This window comes from Acomys russatus, chromosome 5 (assembly GCF_903995435.1).
Source record: "Acomys russatus chromosome 5, mAcoRus1.1, whole genome shotgun sequence".
NCBI classification, from domain to species: domain Eukaryota; kingdom Metazoa; phylum Chordata; class Mammalia; order Rodentia; family Muridae; genus Acomys; species Acomys russatus.
In genome coordinates, this window is record NC_067141.1 from 32,065,223 (window position 1) to 32,080,392 (window position 15,170).

The 15,170-nt window shown below is 48.9% G+C and overlaps 1 protein-coding gene across 1 annotated transcript; it reads right to left on the bottom strand.

Annotated features, from left to right (window-relative positions):
- Positions 1–5,343: 5,343 nt before the first annotated feature.
- On the bottom strand, positions 5,344–12,822 carry Ms4a10 (membrane spanning 4-domains A10). The gene is made up of 7 exons (XM_051147068.1): positions 12,630–12,822; positions 12,178–12,297; positions 11,101–11,160; positions 9,387–9,518; positions 8,190–8,300; positions 7,529–7,643; positions 5,344–5,512 (listed from the first exon to the last, which is right to left on the bottom strand). The coding sequence occupies exons 1-7, from the start codon at positions 12,801–12,803 to the stop codon at positions 5,502–5,504; spliced, it is 723 nt and encodes a 240-aa protein (XP_051003025.1). The 5' UTR covers positions 12,804–12,822; the 3' UTR covers positions 5,344–5,501.
- Positions 12,823–15,170: the final 2,348 nt, after the last annotated feature.

The following is a 15,170-nucleotide window of genomic DNA, read 5'->3' on the forward strand; positions in this document are numbered from 1 at the left end:
GTTTGTTTGTTTGTTTTTTTGATCACTCTTCACCTTATTTTTGGGATGACATGACCTGTCTTTGGACCTTGAGCTCAGTGATTTGGCTATGCTGGGTGGCTAGAGACTCCAGTGTAGCTGAGATTTCCATATACCTGTCTCTCCAAGGATAGTTAGTTAGAGATGTGTGCCTTTGGGTGCCAGGAATCTGCCTGAGCCAGCTCCCCAGTTCCAATTTAAGGGACTTTCAAGGATGATTTTGACTGTGCGGTTTATATCTCATCTGCCAACTTGGAGTGCTAACCTCGGTGAGGTGGGCCTTGTGTATTTGGAAGGGATAGTTGCTTCCTTCTCCTCTCATGCCAATCCTTTCTGTGTGCTTTGCCTGGAGCCCTAGCTTCACACTCAGCTTTCGCATCTGGTTCTCACATATCCCTTCTGCGCTAGCCCAGCATGAATTGTGGGTTCCCTTCCTGTTTCCAGGACTCTGGGACTCCAGTCCTAGAGATCTTGTACTTTTTCTCTTCTTTCTTTCTTTCTTTCTTTCTTTTTTTTTTTTTTGAGACAGGGGCTCACTATATAGCTTTGGCTAGTCTAGAACTCCCTAGGTTCAAGGCTGGCCTTGAACTCTCAGACCTCTGACGGCCTCTGTTTCCCAAGTGCTGGGATTAGAGGTGTGCAAGTTACCACATCCAGCCTGTTGTGCTTACTCTTGCACTCTCCAGAGCTTTCCTGTGGAGGTGATGCTCACTTCTATTTCAGGAGTGGTAGTCGGTCAGATGACACTTCAAACCCTGCTCCTACACCATGGCTTCCATCATTGTTGTATTCTGCTTAACCTGCTTAAACTGTACGGCACCTCCGATGAGACCTATTTTAGTTCCTAATGTAACTAGCTCTTCTGTTAACACCAGCTCTTAGCATATCAGAAACCATTTTGACTCCAAGTCTCCATTTTTATTATAAGGTGAAGCTAAGTTCAAGTTCTCAGGCCCAACGTGCCTGAAATCAGGAAGGTTCAATGCTTGCTGCTTAGAACAAAACAGATGATAAATGCATGTTCTACTTGGGATAAGGATAAATGTATATTTTTATTAGAGTTAAGTCTGCAACATCCTGCAAAGTTCCTTACTCTCAGAGAGCTGGAAACCCCCCAAGAGCTCCCCTACCCTAAATCTCAGCCAATCAGCCTAAAATGCTTTGTCTAGCCACCTGGATACATTGTGCTCAGAATAAAATTGATTCTTCTAGCTAATCAAAATGATGTAACGCTGCCCTCCTCCTTGGTTCCCACCTGGTTACCTGGTTACTGTTTTTCTGATAAAAAGCCTGCCTTAGAAGCCGACCTACGGTCTGATTCCCGAATTTGGACTGTGGCCCTGACTGGTCAGTTTTGTTACCAATGTCACAGTCTGTGCCCCTGACTGGTCAGTTATTGTTCAGCATTCAAATAAACTTCCATCAATCTGAGTTTGGCCCTTGAGTGGTCAGTGTGTGGCTATGCCTGAACCCTACAATCATGTGCCCCTCAAAGAGTGCCATCTTTATCCTCACCCCCACCGATTTCCAAACCTCTCTGAGGAAGCCCTGCTCAGTCACTTCCAACATACATGAATCAGCACGAGTGACACAACTCATAAAAGATGCACTGGTGGAGCTCAAGGTTCAACTTGTCGCCAGATCCAAGGAAGACTGGCCTCTCCCGGTGCTTGTGTGTTGCTTTAGCTGTGGGGAGAGTCCTGACTTTCTACCTCTCTGAGACTGTAAGACAGCAGAGGGATCCTGAGCTTAGGTTCAGGCCTGTGTCCGCGTGGGAGTCCTGGTCCTAGCACTCTCTTGTGTGTGACTATATTGGTTAGTTTTCTATTGCTCTGGTAAAACACTGACAGTGACAACTTGTAGAAGAAAGACTTTATTTTGCTTTATGGTTCCAGAGGGATCAGAGGCCTTCATGGAAACGGAGGAAGCATGGCAGCAGGCATGGTGGCAGGAACAGGAAGTCTCACATCTTTAAGTCATTTCCTCGCAGTCACACGTTTTGAATGTGACGCACATCTTTAAGCAGAAGCACGAAGCAGAGAACTGTACATGGGGGAGCCTCTATATTCTCCACACACGGGGGAGACTATAGTCTCAAGGCCCATCCCCCGTGTTGTACTTCCCCTAATAAGGCCACACCTCTCCATAACCTTTCCAACAGCATCAGCATCTGGGGACCAAATGTTCAAATGCTGAGCCTGTTTGGGGGTAGGGCAGGCTTGTCTCATTCAAACCACGTGACTACGAGGAAGGAACTTAACCTCCATCTGACTGAGTCTTCTCAGCTGTAAACTTTTTTTTTTTTCTTTTTGAGACAGGGTTTCTTTGTGGAACAGTCCTGGCTGTCCTAGACTCATTTTGTAGACAAGGCTGGCCTCAAACTCACCGAGATCTGCCTTGTCTCTGCCTCCGGAGTGCTGGGATTAAAGATGTGGGCCACCACTGCCCGGCTCATAAACTTTTTTTTAGGAGGTTAAAAAATTCTTAGGCTGGTGTTAGGCCCAGAGTAAGACTCAATGAATGTTAGCTGTGGCCTGAAATAAAAGACTTGATGTGCGGTTGTTTGAAGACTTGTCCACTCCTGCTTGCAAAGGTAATTCTGTGGGTTGTGCTCTCACCACCTCCCTCTTCTGCAGCTTGACTCCGTAACCTTGGCAAGATTCTTGTTGTTGTCATTTCTTCCTAAACGTTCCTATTCAGAGAGTGGAAAGTGCACTCTAAGGAGGACTGTAAGTTTTTTTAAATTTTAATTTTATTAATTTATTCAGATTACAACTAAATTGTTATCCCATCGCTTGTATCCTCACATTCCTCCCTCCCTCCCACTTTCACCCTATTCCCCTCCACTGGGTCTAAGACTGAGGGGGACCTCTTCCCCCACTATATGGTCATAGGCTATCAAGTCTCATCTTGGTAGTCTGTGTATTCTTTCTTTGAGTGCCACCAGGCCTCCCCACCAAGGGGAAGTGGTCAAATATGGAGCACCAGAGTTCATGTCAAAGTCAGTCCCCACTCTCTACATAACTGTGGAGAATGTCCTGTCCATTGAGTAGATCAGAGTAGGAGTTTGATGTTTACTATGGAGTTGTCCTTGGTTAGTGCAATAGTTTGAGCAGACCCCCCTGGGCCCCGATCCACCCATCACGATGTTCTTCTTGTAGGTTTCTAGGACCCTCTAGGTCCTTCTATTTCCCCATCTCCTATACTTCTCTTACCTAGAGTCTCAGTAGGATGGAGGACTGCAAGTTATAAAGCAGCACGCAGCCACTGGCTAGAGGTCATGTCTCCTTGGGTCTGGAGACAAGTAGGACAGAGAGCCCCAAGGATGCAGCTGTTATGAGTTGTGTCACACAGGCTGGTGGCACAGTTGTTTTTGAGTCACTCCTGCAAGTGACCCCAATAAATTCACTGCTTTACTTGGGTGGGATCCTTTTTTTGGTCTGTCATTGATCCCCTGATTGGAGTGCAGAGATGTTTGCTCATAGGTTCTGAAGGGAAGTCGTCTCATGGTTCTGCTCCCCACTTACTCAGGGGAGCTGAGTCTGGGTTTTGTTGTGCAGATGTTTTAGGCCTGGGATCAAATCCATAACTGACTAAATGAGACTTTCTTAGCTAGTCAAGATAGGCCTGACTCCATTTATGGAAAGGCATAAAAACCAGAATAAACAGTCCCATGTTCTGTAGGAACCTCCTCCCAGTGGAAGTCCCCTGTGGGTGGTGGCTCCAGCCTTCCAGACTGCCTGATCTGTGGATGGCCTGTTCCACACATTGGACTTGTTCTGCCAGGCTCTGTGATCTTGAGTGCTACTTCCTTGCATTAAGTCTCAGCATGTATCCCCAGGGTTATTTTCCCTGCCTGAACCCTGATGGGTGACAGTGGTCAACCCTGGACAGAGAGGCCTAGGACGCTCAAGGCGATTTGCTTCAGAGTCAATGCCAGGCATTAGGCTAGTCTAGAAGGAAAGAGCGGGCCAGGAGGAAGTGATCACAGCCACAGGGAGTGGTGAGGGGAGGAAAAGGAGTGGTCTTGCCTGGGAAGAAGTAAGTCTCTGTAAGAAAGAAATAACAGGGCCAAGGAGACAGCTCAGTGCTTAAAGCGCTTATGGCAGCGCAAGCATGAGGCCTGGAGCTTGGCTTTGGGTTTCCATTGCTGTGACAAAACACCATGACTGAAAAGAAGGATGGGGAGGAAACTGTTTATTGGGCTTTACTCTTCCACACTGTAATCCATCAGGGAAGGAAGCCAGAATGGGAACTCAGAACAGAACAGGAGCTGATGCAGAGGCCATGCAGGGATGCTGCTGACTGCCTTGCTCCTCATGGCTTGCTCTGTTTGCTTTCTTATAGAACCCATGACCACCAGGCCAGGGATGGCCCCACCCACAATGGGCAGGGCCCCTTTCCAGTAATCATTAATTAAGAAAGTGCCCTCAAAGGCTTGCATTGTATCTTGTGCAAGCCTGATCTTGTGGAGGCAGTTTTTCTTTTAATTTCCCTTTATTTTATGTGCATTGATGTTTTGCCTGCATTTATGTCTATGTGAGACCATCAGATCTTCAAATTACAGACAGTTGTGAGCTGCAATGTGGGTGCTGAGATTTGAACCTCGGTCTTCTGGAAGAGCAGTCAGTGCCCTTAACCACTGAGCCATCTCTCCAGCCCCAGAGGCACTTCCTAAATTGAGGTTCCCTTCTCTCACATGACTTTAGCTTATGTTAAGTTGACATAAAACTAGCCAGCAAAACTCCAGATCCTCAGAACCTATGTAGACACTGGGTGGCTCACTGGTAATTTCAGGCTCAGAAGGCAGAGAGAGATGGGCTCCACAGAGCAGCTGGCCACAGGAGTAGCCATATTGGCAAGCTCTGGGTTAGAGCAAGAGATCCTGCTTCACTGAATAAGGAAGAAGAAGACTTGAGACTAAACCTCAGGCCTTCTCATTCAATCACAGATGATGTCTGACATCAGAAGTCTTCATATACACACACATGCATGCAGACCCCCACACATGCAAACATGTAAACACATACATGTTCAACAAACATATACACACACACACAAATTGGCAGAGCTTGGACAGCTGGACCTATAGGCTTCCCTTGACACACCTCCATGGGAGAGGCCTCTTGGCTTCTCCACTTCCCTTCCCTCTGTTTCCATCCTACTTTCAGAACAGCTCAGTTTCTCTTCATAGCAGTTACACATTTATTTGCGTGAATCACACGTGTGTCATCACTGGTGTCTAGCCATTGGAGGCAGGGATGGACTTGGCACTGGAGGATTCAGTCTTTTTTTAAAAAATATTTTTATTTTATTTATCATATATGCACAGTGTTTTGCCTGCATGTACACCAGAAGATGGCACCAGATCTCATTATAGATGGTTGTGAGCCACCATGTGGTTGACTAGGAATTGAACTCAAGACCTTTGGAAGAGCAGCCAGTGCTCTTAACCACTGAGCCATCTCTCCAGCCCCGAGGATTCAGTCTTTATCTGTGGAACAAAGGAATACCCATTAGGCATCCATGACCTGACGTACACTGCAGTGCTGAAGGAGGAGGCCCATGCTTGGGGTTTCTTTTAATGTTCCTGGGGTAACAGTGGGGTTAGAATCTCAGACTTGAAGAAGCAATGAGTTTGGGAGCTAGGGAGCTAGGGTGGGTATTAGACCTAAGAGTTGATCTTCTTCCAATTAGCAGGGTTCTAGGAAGCCAGTGGGCTGGGCTGAGGAGTCATGGCTCCACCTCACACCCACAAAGCTACTTTCTGGGTAACATTCTGAGCCTCCCTTACCCATCTGGGCCTCAGCTTCTCCATCTGTTGCATGGGTTAAGTGAGATGATTCACAAACATTCTTTTAGCATAGAAAGTAGAATTTTAAGTTCAAGGGCCATGGGAAATGTAACTGAAGCCAGAGTTCAGATCCATGCCTTTTCTACAAGCTGAGCAGAGTAAAGAGATCTACTTTGCTTGTTTTCCAGCTGGGAAAACTCTCTACCAACTGAACCACAAACTCTCAGCACACACATACAATAACACCTTTCTTTAAATGGACTCGTGTCATTACAATTTAATGAGGTTTAGAATCAAATAGGGTGCAAGGACACTTGGCAGTTCCTTCAAGTCAATAGCAAGGCCTAAGTGCTCCCTGGATCCAGATGGGGACTCAGAGGGGACTTGGCTACAAATCTGGACTGATCTGTACTAAGCCCTTGTTGGGTGGAGACAGGACAGGGCTCTCGTGAGCTAAGAGGGCTGATGCTGCTGGAATTCCTCCGAATGTACCCATCTCACTTCCTCAGAAAGGCTCTCCCTTCTGGAGAGCCAGGGGCATGCTGTGGCCACCTTGTACACTGTCGGTGGGGCCGGACTTCAGCTGGGAGCTACAGTAGCTCTTACGAGCGAGCAGTCTTACACTACTTTCTCAAGCTCCATGGGCCTGTGTGAGGTGGAGAATGATGGAAGGGATCAACGAGGCCAGCAGCAGCCCAGAGATAGTGGCCCAAGAAAGGCTCACAGTGATCTCTGCCAATATCTGAGGAGGAGGGTCCAGTGGAGGAAGGCCTAGGGATATGGCGATGCAGAGGCAGGGTGTGCTTGTGAGCTGGGGAATCTCGAGGTACCTTAGCGAGGCTGCAGCAGAGTGAGCAAGGAAACCGTGAGTGGCAGGTGAGGTCATGGCAGAGTGGCCAAGAATCTGGTGATGTTTAGTTCCACCATGTTTGTTATTTTGAGGCCTTATGCTGGTTATCAGAGTTTTTATTGCTAAAATGGGACCTCTTAAAACAATTTAAGCAATAGATCAACTTAAAGAAACAGAAGGAATCCAGTGTGGCCCAGAAATAAGCCAGACTGGCGAGTGATTTCCTCTGGGCTGTGAAGGTCGGGAGGTAAGGAAGGCAGGGCCCTCCCTCCACTTGCCCACTGGTGTGAGTGGGTCTATACTTCCCAGGCTAGAATCTCATCCTGAACGCCACTCTGACCTCAGGTTTCGGAGATCACAGGCGCCTCCTGCATTCTGGCTATCACTTCCCCTCCATTTATAGATGGAGACACTGAGGCCCCAGAGACAGAGACCTTGGGTGGCTTTTGATTTGACATTCCTCTGGCTGGTTTGGGGGAAACCCAGTGATTCAGATTCATGATTACCCTCGCATAGTCTATGCCCTCCACCCAGCCATGGCAGCCATCGTATACCTGCTGAGGGTGGGAGGCTGGGGTGTGGAGGGCAGCCATTGTATACCTGCTGAGGGTGGGAGGCTGGGGTGTGGAGGGGTCACTTAAGAGCCACTCTGGAGCCTGGCAAGGAGGACAGCTGATTCAGTAGAGGAGGCTGAGACTTATCTGAGTTTGGGGTGGGTGGCACAGGGTTAGAGACTACCACCTGTTTTAGCACCACCACTGTTTGTCCCTTTCCCAGGGGAACTAGCTCCTGTCTGTGCCAGGGAGAAGGGGCCAGGGCGGCTTCCTTCTGAAGGTCTGTGGAGCCTAGAGTGAGAACCTCTTCACCTCTTGTTTTGCTCATGTTGCCTGGAACCACATTTTCATAGGATGGTGGCAGGCTCAGCGACAGACCGTCGAGTTCCATGGGTGTGTCGGGGACAAGAGGAGTGTCATCCTTATCCTGCAAAAGAGAAACCAGTGTCCCATTGGTCTAGCACATGGTATGATCAGTTCTTTACAAAGTATGTCTTGGCAGAGTCACTTATGAAGTCTCAAGGTCCCCATAAGGCTTGAGGAGGGAACTTCCAGAGGCCTATGTATGACTTTGTCCCCAGCACTCATCGAGACAGACCCACAGGGGCTAGTTGGTGGGGTTCGAGTTCTAGTTCCATCTCCAGTGTCCTGTGGACTGTGGGCTCACCCTGGTGGGATTCCCAGAGTGGGCCGGTCTGCTCTAGCTTTAGGAGGTGGTATGCTTTCTCTAAGCATCAGTTTACTTAGCTGTGTAATGGGAAGGACATGGCTACCTGAAAGGACGGTGAGAAGTTGACATAAAGCTATGCTTATCTGTGCCACTATGGATCATAGCTATATAGTCATGTGCAGATGAATGCAGTGTCCCACAGCAGACCCCGCATCTCCTAAGTGCTCAATCTGTGACCCCTGCCCGCTGTCTGTCTAGTCTGAGTTCTCCGCTGTCTACTGTCCCTGTGTCCTGAGGCCTTACCTCTGCATGCAGGCGTTTCATCCTGCAGGCTGTGATGGCTGTGGGTCCTGTCAGGAAGAGCTCCAGGATGGTGAGACAGAACAGGGTAAGCTCTAGTCTCTGGATGTAGACCTGCGGGGAGTGTCAGGAAGATGGGACAGGGCTTCCTGCCTGTTGCCCGGGTCTGGCAGGCAGATCTTCAGCAGAAGCGGCAGGGCCTCTGCTCTCCTGGAGGGGAGGGGGGGGGACTCTGAGGAATTGGGGTGGCTTCCATCATGCTCTATGCTTAGTGCTGGGCACACAGGGGGCCTGGGTGAATGTTTTCTGAAGTTCGAAGACAAGAGAGTCTCTCAAGTTCCTGGGAGAATTGGAGGTGGCCCTAAAGGCCATCTGGACAGTTCTACTTAGCTGATGGGGTTGCCTAGGCCCAGGGAGAAAGTGTGTTTTATAGCAGGGTTGGGGAAGGGCGAGCTGGGTTCAAACTCAGCTGTTCTCGCTTAAACTCCTCTCGAAGTTGACTGATTCAAAAGGCTTCTCTCAGCTTCTGACTGAATTGTTCTGCCTGGCCTCAGACTAACTCTAACAATCTGCTCTAATCTTCTGGCTTTTTCTCCTTCTCTGGCTCATCTGTCTTCACCTGTGCCTAGCTTGTTTTCTCTACAGCCTGTCTCTGTAAAACTTCCCCTTCCCTCTCTTTGTGTTGCTCTCTTAAGTTACCTCTCTGTTCTTGTTAGAGTTGGGCATATCCTGTCTCTGTCTCATTCTGTCAAATCTTTCTCTGATTTGTCACTTAGACAATTAGAAATCAGTTTTAAACATGGGTGCTTCCTTCTACAAACTAACTTTACCTTCATTGTTTGGGATTAAAGGTGTGTGCTAAGGGTGTGTCTGCATTCCAGCTGGATCACACAGACCTAGAAGGTCTTTGGATGTGATCAGAGAAGCCAAGTTGCTGGATTAAAATTCCTGTACATCTGGGCCTCAACTTTCCCATGTGTAAGAGGACTGGACGTGGTGACTTGAGCATAGTCCAGTTTCCTGATGTTGACCATGAGAAGGCCAGCGTGCTGCTTCCGCCATGCCTCTGTAGAGATGTGTATTGATTGGAAGTGCCTGGTTCCATGGCTGGATTTCTGAGTTCTGATTTCTTCTTCTCTGCCAAGTTCAAGGCATTTCCCTCCTTGGAATCAGAGGGCTCAGGAGGGGAAGGGAACTCACTGTGGGGTTGGGGTATGGTCTCCAGATTGGCCATGGAAAAGGACTCTCCAGAAAGAGGTCCTTGGCAATGACAAAGAAGCCGGCCAGTGCACAGAAGAAGCTGATGACATTTGCTGTCACACACAACACCTTCTGCAAGGAGAGATGAAATGTTAGAGCTGGTGTCCAAAGCTTAGTGATCCAACTTAAGGCCCTCCTTCCAGGAACTTGGTCTGTGATACCCTCAGCCCCCACCTGGAGATCCTGCCTGTCTTTGAGCTTGAGGCTCTAACTCGCACACCAGGCTCTGGGCTCCTGATCACTGGAAAAGCCCTAGCCATGCTCATCTGTCATAGGATGCACTGGAAGGACCTAAGAGCCATGCCAGGTGCATGAGGTTCATAATAAAGAAAGGTGCATCGTGATACACTCTCCAATCCTACTCCAGTTTCAGTAACTGTCAGAGTCTAATATGCAGAGGGCCCCACCCATGGGGAAGTCAGGAAGAGCCCAAGGGGTTCTGCCCCTTCATGCCCCAGGGGCATCTATCTGGCTAGGGACCTGAAACAGGTCCATTCTCTATGCTCCACAAGAAGCCCAGGGATGTGGTAAGACTTACTCTCCAGAACAAACCCTTGGGCTGCTGTGAGGAAAGAGAGTGAGAGGATTCCTCCTAGGAGAGTTGATGGGACAGAAGGGAGCTAGGAGGGTGTGGGCTAGAGAAGGTGGGGGGCTGAGGGGTATCTAGAAGCAGCCCCAGGACTCGGGGAAGGGATGCAGAACCAGGTGGTCCTCAGGCTGATGGCTTAGGGGGCTTGAATGGAGGAGGAATTGTATTTCTCAGTGTTATAGGCACTGGCAGGTTGTCCTTGCTTATGTGAATAACTCCCACCCATGCTCATGTAGGTCACACTAGTTAAAACACAATGGATCACAACCCCCAAAACAAAACAAAAACAAAGAAAAGGCATGAAAGAAAGAGGGGGACTTGAGTGTTGAAGGGAGGAAGAAAAGGTTTGGTGGGAGGGGGAAGGCATAAAAGAAGATAAAATGGCAGCAGAGCTATGATCAAGGATGCATGAAATTGTGAAAGAATAAATAAATAAATAAACAAATAAAAAACTTGGTAGATCTGGAAGGAAGCTGTGATGTCTGATCGTCATGGTTAACTTTAGTATTAGAATCACGTAGCAGACATATCTAGGCTTGTCTGTGAAGCTACCCCAGAGCTGTTTAGCTGATGAGGGAAGACACACCCTAAAGGTAGGTGGCAGCATCCTATTGGTCCGGGAGTGGTACCCAGATAGAATAATTGGAAAGGAGTTAGATGAGCACCAGCATTCATCTCTCTGTTCTCTGACCCACTCAGATGTGAGCAAGCAGCGTCCTGCTCCCAGTGCCAAGTCTTCCTCACCACAGAGGACTGTACCCTCTTAAACTGTAAGACACTTTTTGTCAGGCATCTTGTCACAGCAAAGAGAAAGACAATAAAGAAGCCAAGGTCTGTTCTAGATGGAAGGATGGATGCCTGGAGCCATTCCTGACAGGGTAGGAGCTCCAGGTGGAGCTTCTCTTCTTCCTTGTCAAATCTAGCCAGTTGTGTGCATCTGCAATCTCTCAGATGCTTTCTTCCACCCTGATGATGCACTCTTGCTCGCATCCACTCTCCCCTGCATACAGATGCTCTTGACCCTTCCCCTAGCTTTGAGAGAAGGATCTCAAGGTGCCAACTCACCAGAGGGGTCTTGGAGGGAAATACCATTGTTGTCACAGCCAAGATCCCTGAAATGAGAAACTGCAGACCAGGTTTGCGGTCAAAAGAGAGAAGTTGAGGTTCCTTGAGACCACAAAGTCCCCTTCATTCTCTAAGAAAACAAACCCTTGTTGGCTGGCAGGGCAGAGAATACACTTCTTGGGCAGAGCAAGTCCACTCCAGCCTCTGCCGCAACATGTGCGTACCCACGGAGGACACAAACCTGCAGACCTCATGCACATCACAGCCAGGGCCACAGTAACCACCCCCTCAACCTCTCTCCTGCACTGGGGAGGGCACTGCTCCTGGCACAGAGGCTCCTGGCACTGATCTGTCTTTCATATGTACGCTGAGCCCTTGCATGTCCCATCCTGGGGATCATGGGGTGTGGGTGGGCGATGGGCACCTCATGTGTAGAAAGCCCTGTCACTGTCATGGGGGTGCCAAGCTGAGCAGTGGGGATGGAGGACTGAGGGAACATTTGGGATGGGGTTGAAGACATTTGCTCAAGAGGACACTATGGAGCTGGGGCTGAGTGTGAAGGCAGTTTTCAGAGTCAGGACGGTGCCCTGGTGTCCCAGAGGAGGGAGCATGGATCCTCTGGGGAATGGTGTGTGTGTGTGTGTGTGTGTGTGTGTGTGTGTGTGTGTCTGTGTGTGTGTGTGAGAATCCCATATTGTCTCTAACCTGGCTGATGGGGTCTGGGGAGGACAGAGTTGTGGGTCATAACTGTGTGCGGCTGCAGAGAGAGGCTGATAGTGATGGAAAGCACTAGGGTTGCGGCTACAGAGTTAGCTTGGGTGCTCAGAAGCCTGTGAACCTACCTCAGAGTGGCTCTTCTCCTTGCCCAACATACGCTCACTCGATTAAAGGAGGGTCCACAGGGCCCATGAGTGACAGGCACTCCCAGGGAGGTGCTATGGTAGTGTGGTTGAGGGAATGGAGCGGGAGGAGGGAAGATGGAGACAGGGTGGGCATATGTTTTGTGTTTCTTGGCTGCAGCTAGCCTTCCAGGGTCCCTGCATACCCCTGTACCCACCGATTTAGGTTCCTACTCACAGAGACAGATCCCCATAATGGATACCAGCACTTCAATGCCACCAAGTGCAGATTCTTGACTGTGGAGATCAGGTAACTGCCAAAGGCCAGGTGCGCAAATGCAATGATGATATGAAAGTTCTGGGTGGAAAGCAAGAAATTGCTAAGGTGAGGTGACAGGTGGCTGGACCTATTGGTGGGAGTGGGTTTCTTTCTCCACCTCTCAGGGGCCTTGGTCTCAAGGAGGGAGCCCCCGCCCCCTTCTGGGGCCTTCTGTAAGGACAGGTAAGGATGTCAAAACTCCACTTGAGGCATCCATTCTGCCCTGGCTCTGCATGCCTGGCATCCTGGGCCCTGTTCACACCCTACAAAGCACCACCCTTCCCTTGCATTTGTTTCAGTTTTAGGATGGTATAAATGGGAGCTGGAGGCTCCCCTTTCAACCTCCTCCCTGGTATCACCTCCCTACTTACACCCAACTTCTGCAGAAGGCCATCTCTCTTCAGGGACTTCTCAAGGTGCCCATCTGGGATCAGATGCTGGGACTGGGCCACTTTCTGTGTAGTCTGGGCAGGTCCTAGGTTTTGCCAATGAGAGACTTGCCCAGTGCCACTGCTGGGAATCACCGTGGGAGCTTCTACAGCCATTGCCTCTGGCAGGGTGCCCCGGCTGTGATCAAGGAGAAGGCCTTGTCAGAACTCAGCTTGTGTCTGAGGCTTGGATGACACCCTTGTTGCCACCTCTGCCACCTCTGCGCCCCGGACAGTGGTAGCCTTGCCCAGTGGTTTTTGTTTTTAAGATTTATTTATTGCTGGGTGTACTAATACACGCCTTTAATCCCAGCAATTAGGAGGAGGCAGAGGCTGGAGGATTGCTGTGAGTTTGAGGCCAGCCTTGTCTACAAAGTGAGTCCAGAACAGCCAAGGCTACACAGAGAAACCCTATCTCGAAAAACCAAAACCAAAACAAACAAACAAACAAAAAGATTTATTTATTTGGGTGCTCAAGACAGGGTTTCTCTGTGTAGCCTTGGATGTCCTTTCCCAAACCACAACCCATGGAACTCTGGTCCTAAGGGCTCTACCTTAAAAGGGTTCCATGGTTTAATTAAGTTTAGGGAACCTGATATATCACATACTTTTTACTCTTTCAAGGCTCTGAGGACTCCAGGGATGTGCTTGGTTTTAATAATAAGGACTACATCTAATTTGCTGTAGAATCTTCTTCCTTAGAGTCCAGTCATACTTTGCAGTTAATATTCTGTTAGGCCTGCTTTGGGTTAAATGACAAACTTTCAAACCTTTGGTTCTAGGAATTGTTTGGGAACCTGTTCCTTCCTGTTGGTGTCGTCCTGGGTGCATTATAGTGGAGCTGAGGATGGGCTGTGAATCAAGGCTGATTTCCAGCTTGAAACTGGAATGGAGAGCTGCTAAGCGGAGCTGCATACTCTTAAAGGGGCAGGGCCAGAGGGGGTAGAACTTAGACACCAGTGGGGGCATGGGGTGTGGATTATAAAGTCCCTTGCTACTTTCCAAAACGAAGGGTGCGATGGCAGCAGGCATTGCCAATGGTGACTCTGTCTTGCTGTGTCTTTTTCCAGTTTTTATTTACAGGCTTCTGCCTTCACTCTCATTCCAGAGTCATACCCTTAAGATAAGGGCCTGGCCATTAGAAGCTGTCATCACTGGTCTCAAAACGCTGGCTGCTGACTAAGCCCTGTCCTCAAGATAAGGGCCACACAACTAGATCAATTACTGGTCTGAAAACCACAGGTTTGTGACTTCACACAAGCTCCCAACCTGATCCTCTTGTGAAATCCCCCACTTCCCTAGACATGAACTTGAGACCTTAGCCTGCGCCCTCTCCCTGCTGTCCTAGTCACTGTTCTATTGCTGTGAAGGGACATCGTGATCCAGGCAACTCATAAGCAAAAACATTTCATTGGGGGCTTGCTCACAGTTCTAGACATTAGTTCTCTATCATCATGGCAGGGACATGGCAGGCAGCATGGTGGCATGGAGAGCTTTACATCCTGATCCAGAGGCAGAGAGGGAAGGAGAGAGGGAGAGATGGAGGGAGGGAGGGAAGGAGGGAAGGAAAGGGACACACACACACACACACACACACACACAGAGAGAGAGAGAGAGAGAGAGAGAGAGAGAGAGAGAGAGAGAGAGAGAGAGAGAGAGAGAGAGAGAGAGAGAGAGAGGAGGGGGGCTCGGCTTGGCACAGGCTTTTGAAACCTCAAAGGCCACCCCCCAGTGACACAATTTCTCCATCAAGTTCAAACCTCCTAATCCTTTCAATATTTTCAAACAGTACTAACCCTCGGTGACTGAAAAGTCCAATATATGGGCCTAAGGGGGGACTCTTACGCAAACCACTACATTGGACACCATAGGCTTACAGCCTGTCACAGTGTGAAATTCATTTAGTACAAGTTCAACAGCAAAAGTCCCCGTTGTCTTTTACAGTCTTAATACTGTTTTAAAGTCCATAGTTCACAATCTCTTCTGAGTCTCATGGTAATTTCCTAACTGTAACCACTTATAAAATCAAAATAAAAATGCAGTTCACATACTTTCACCATACCATGGCACAGGATATATATTACCATCCCAAAATGGAAGAGAGGGAGCCTAGTGAGGAATTAATAGACCAAAACAAGACTGAAAACTAGCCAGGCAAACTCTGAACTCTGCCTCTCCGCATCTGATGTCAAAGTTCTCTTCAGATCAACAACTCCTTTCAGCTTTGACTGCAACACACACACACACACACACACACACTTTCTCTCTCTCTCTCTCTCTCTCTCTCTCTCTCTCTCTCTCTCTCTCTCTCGGGAAGGTTCCACACCTAGTCTGCAACTCTCCTTGGCAGGTACCCCAGTACTCTGGCATTTCCATGTTGAGGTCTGCAGTGAAATCCAAGCTTCGCCTTCACAGATTCACTCAGTGGCCCCTTTGGGCCTCCATGCAGGGAGACCGCACCACACTGTTCTCAGCGGCATCTCT

Excerpts from the sequence above, each read along its gene's own strand:
- Ms4a10 (XM_051147068.1), bottom strand. The coding sequence starts at position 12,803 with ATGGCTGTAGAAGCTCCCACGGTGATTCCCAGCAGTGGCACTGGGCAA. Across the intron at positions 9,519-11,100 it reads TTCCCTCCAAGACCCCTCTG|AAGGTGTTGTGTGTGACAGC; the intron begins GTGAGTTGGCAC and ends CTCTCCTTGCAG. Across the intron at positions 8,301-9,386 it reads GACCATACCCCAACCCCACA|GTCTACATCCAGAGACTAGA; the intron begins GTGAGTTCCCTT and ends CACTCCCCGCAG.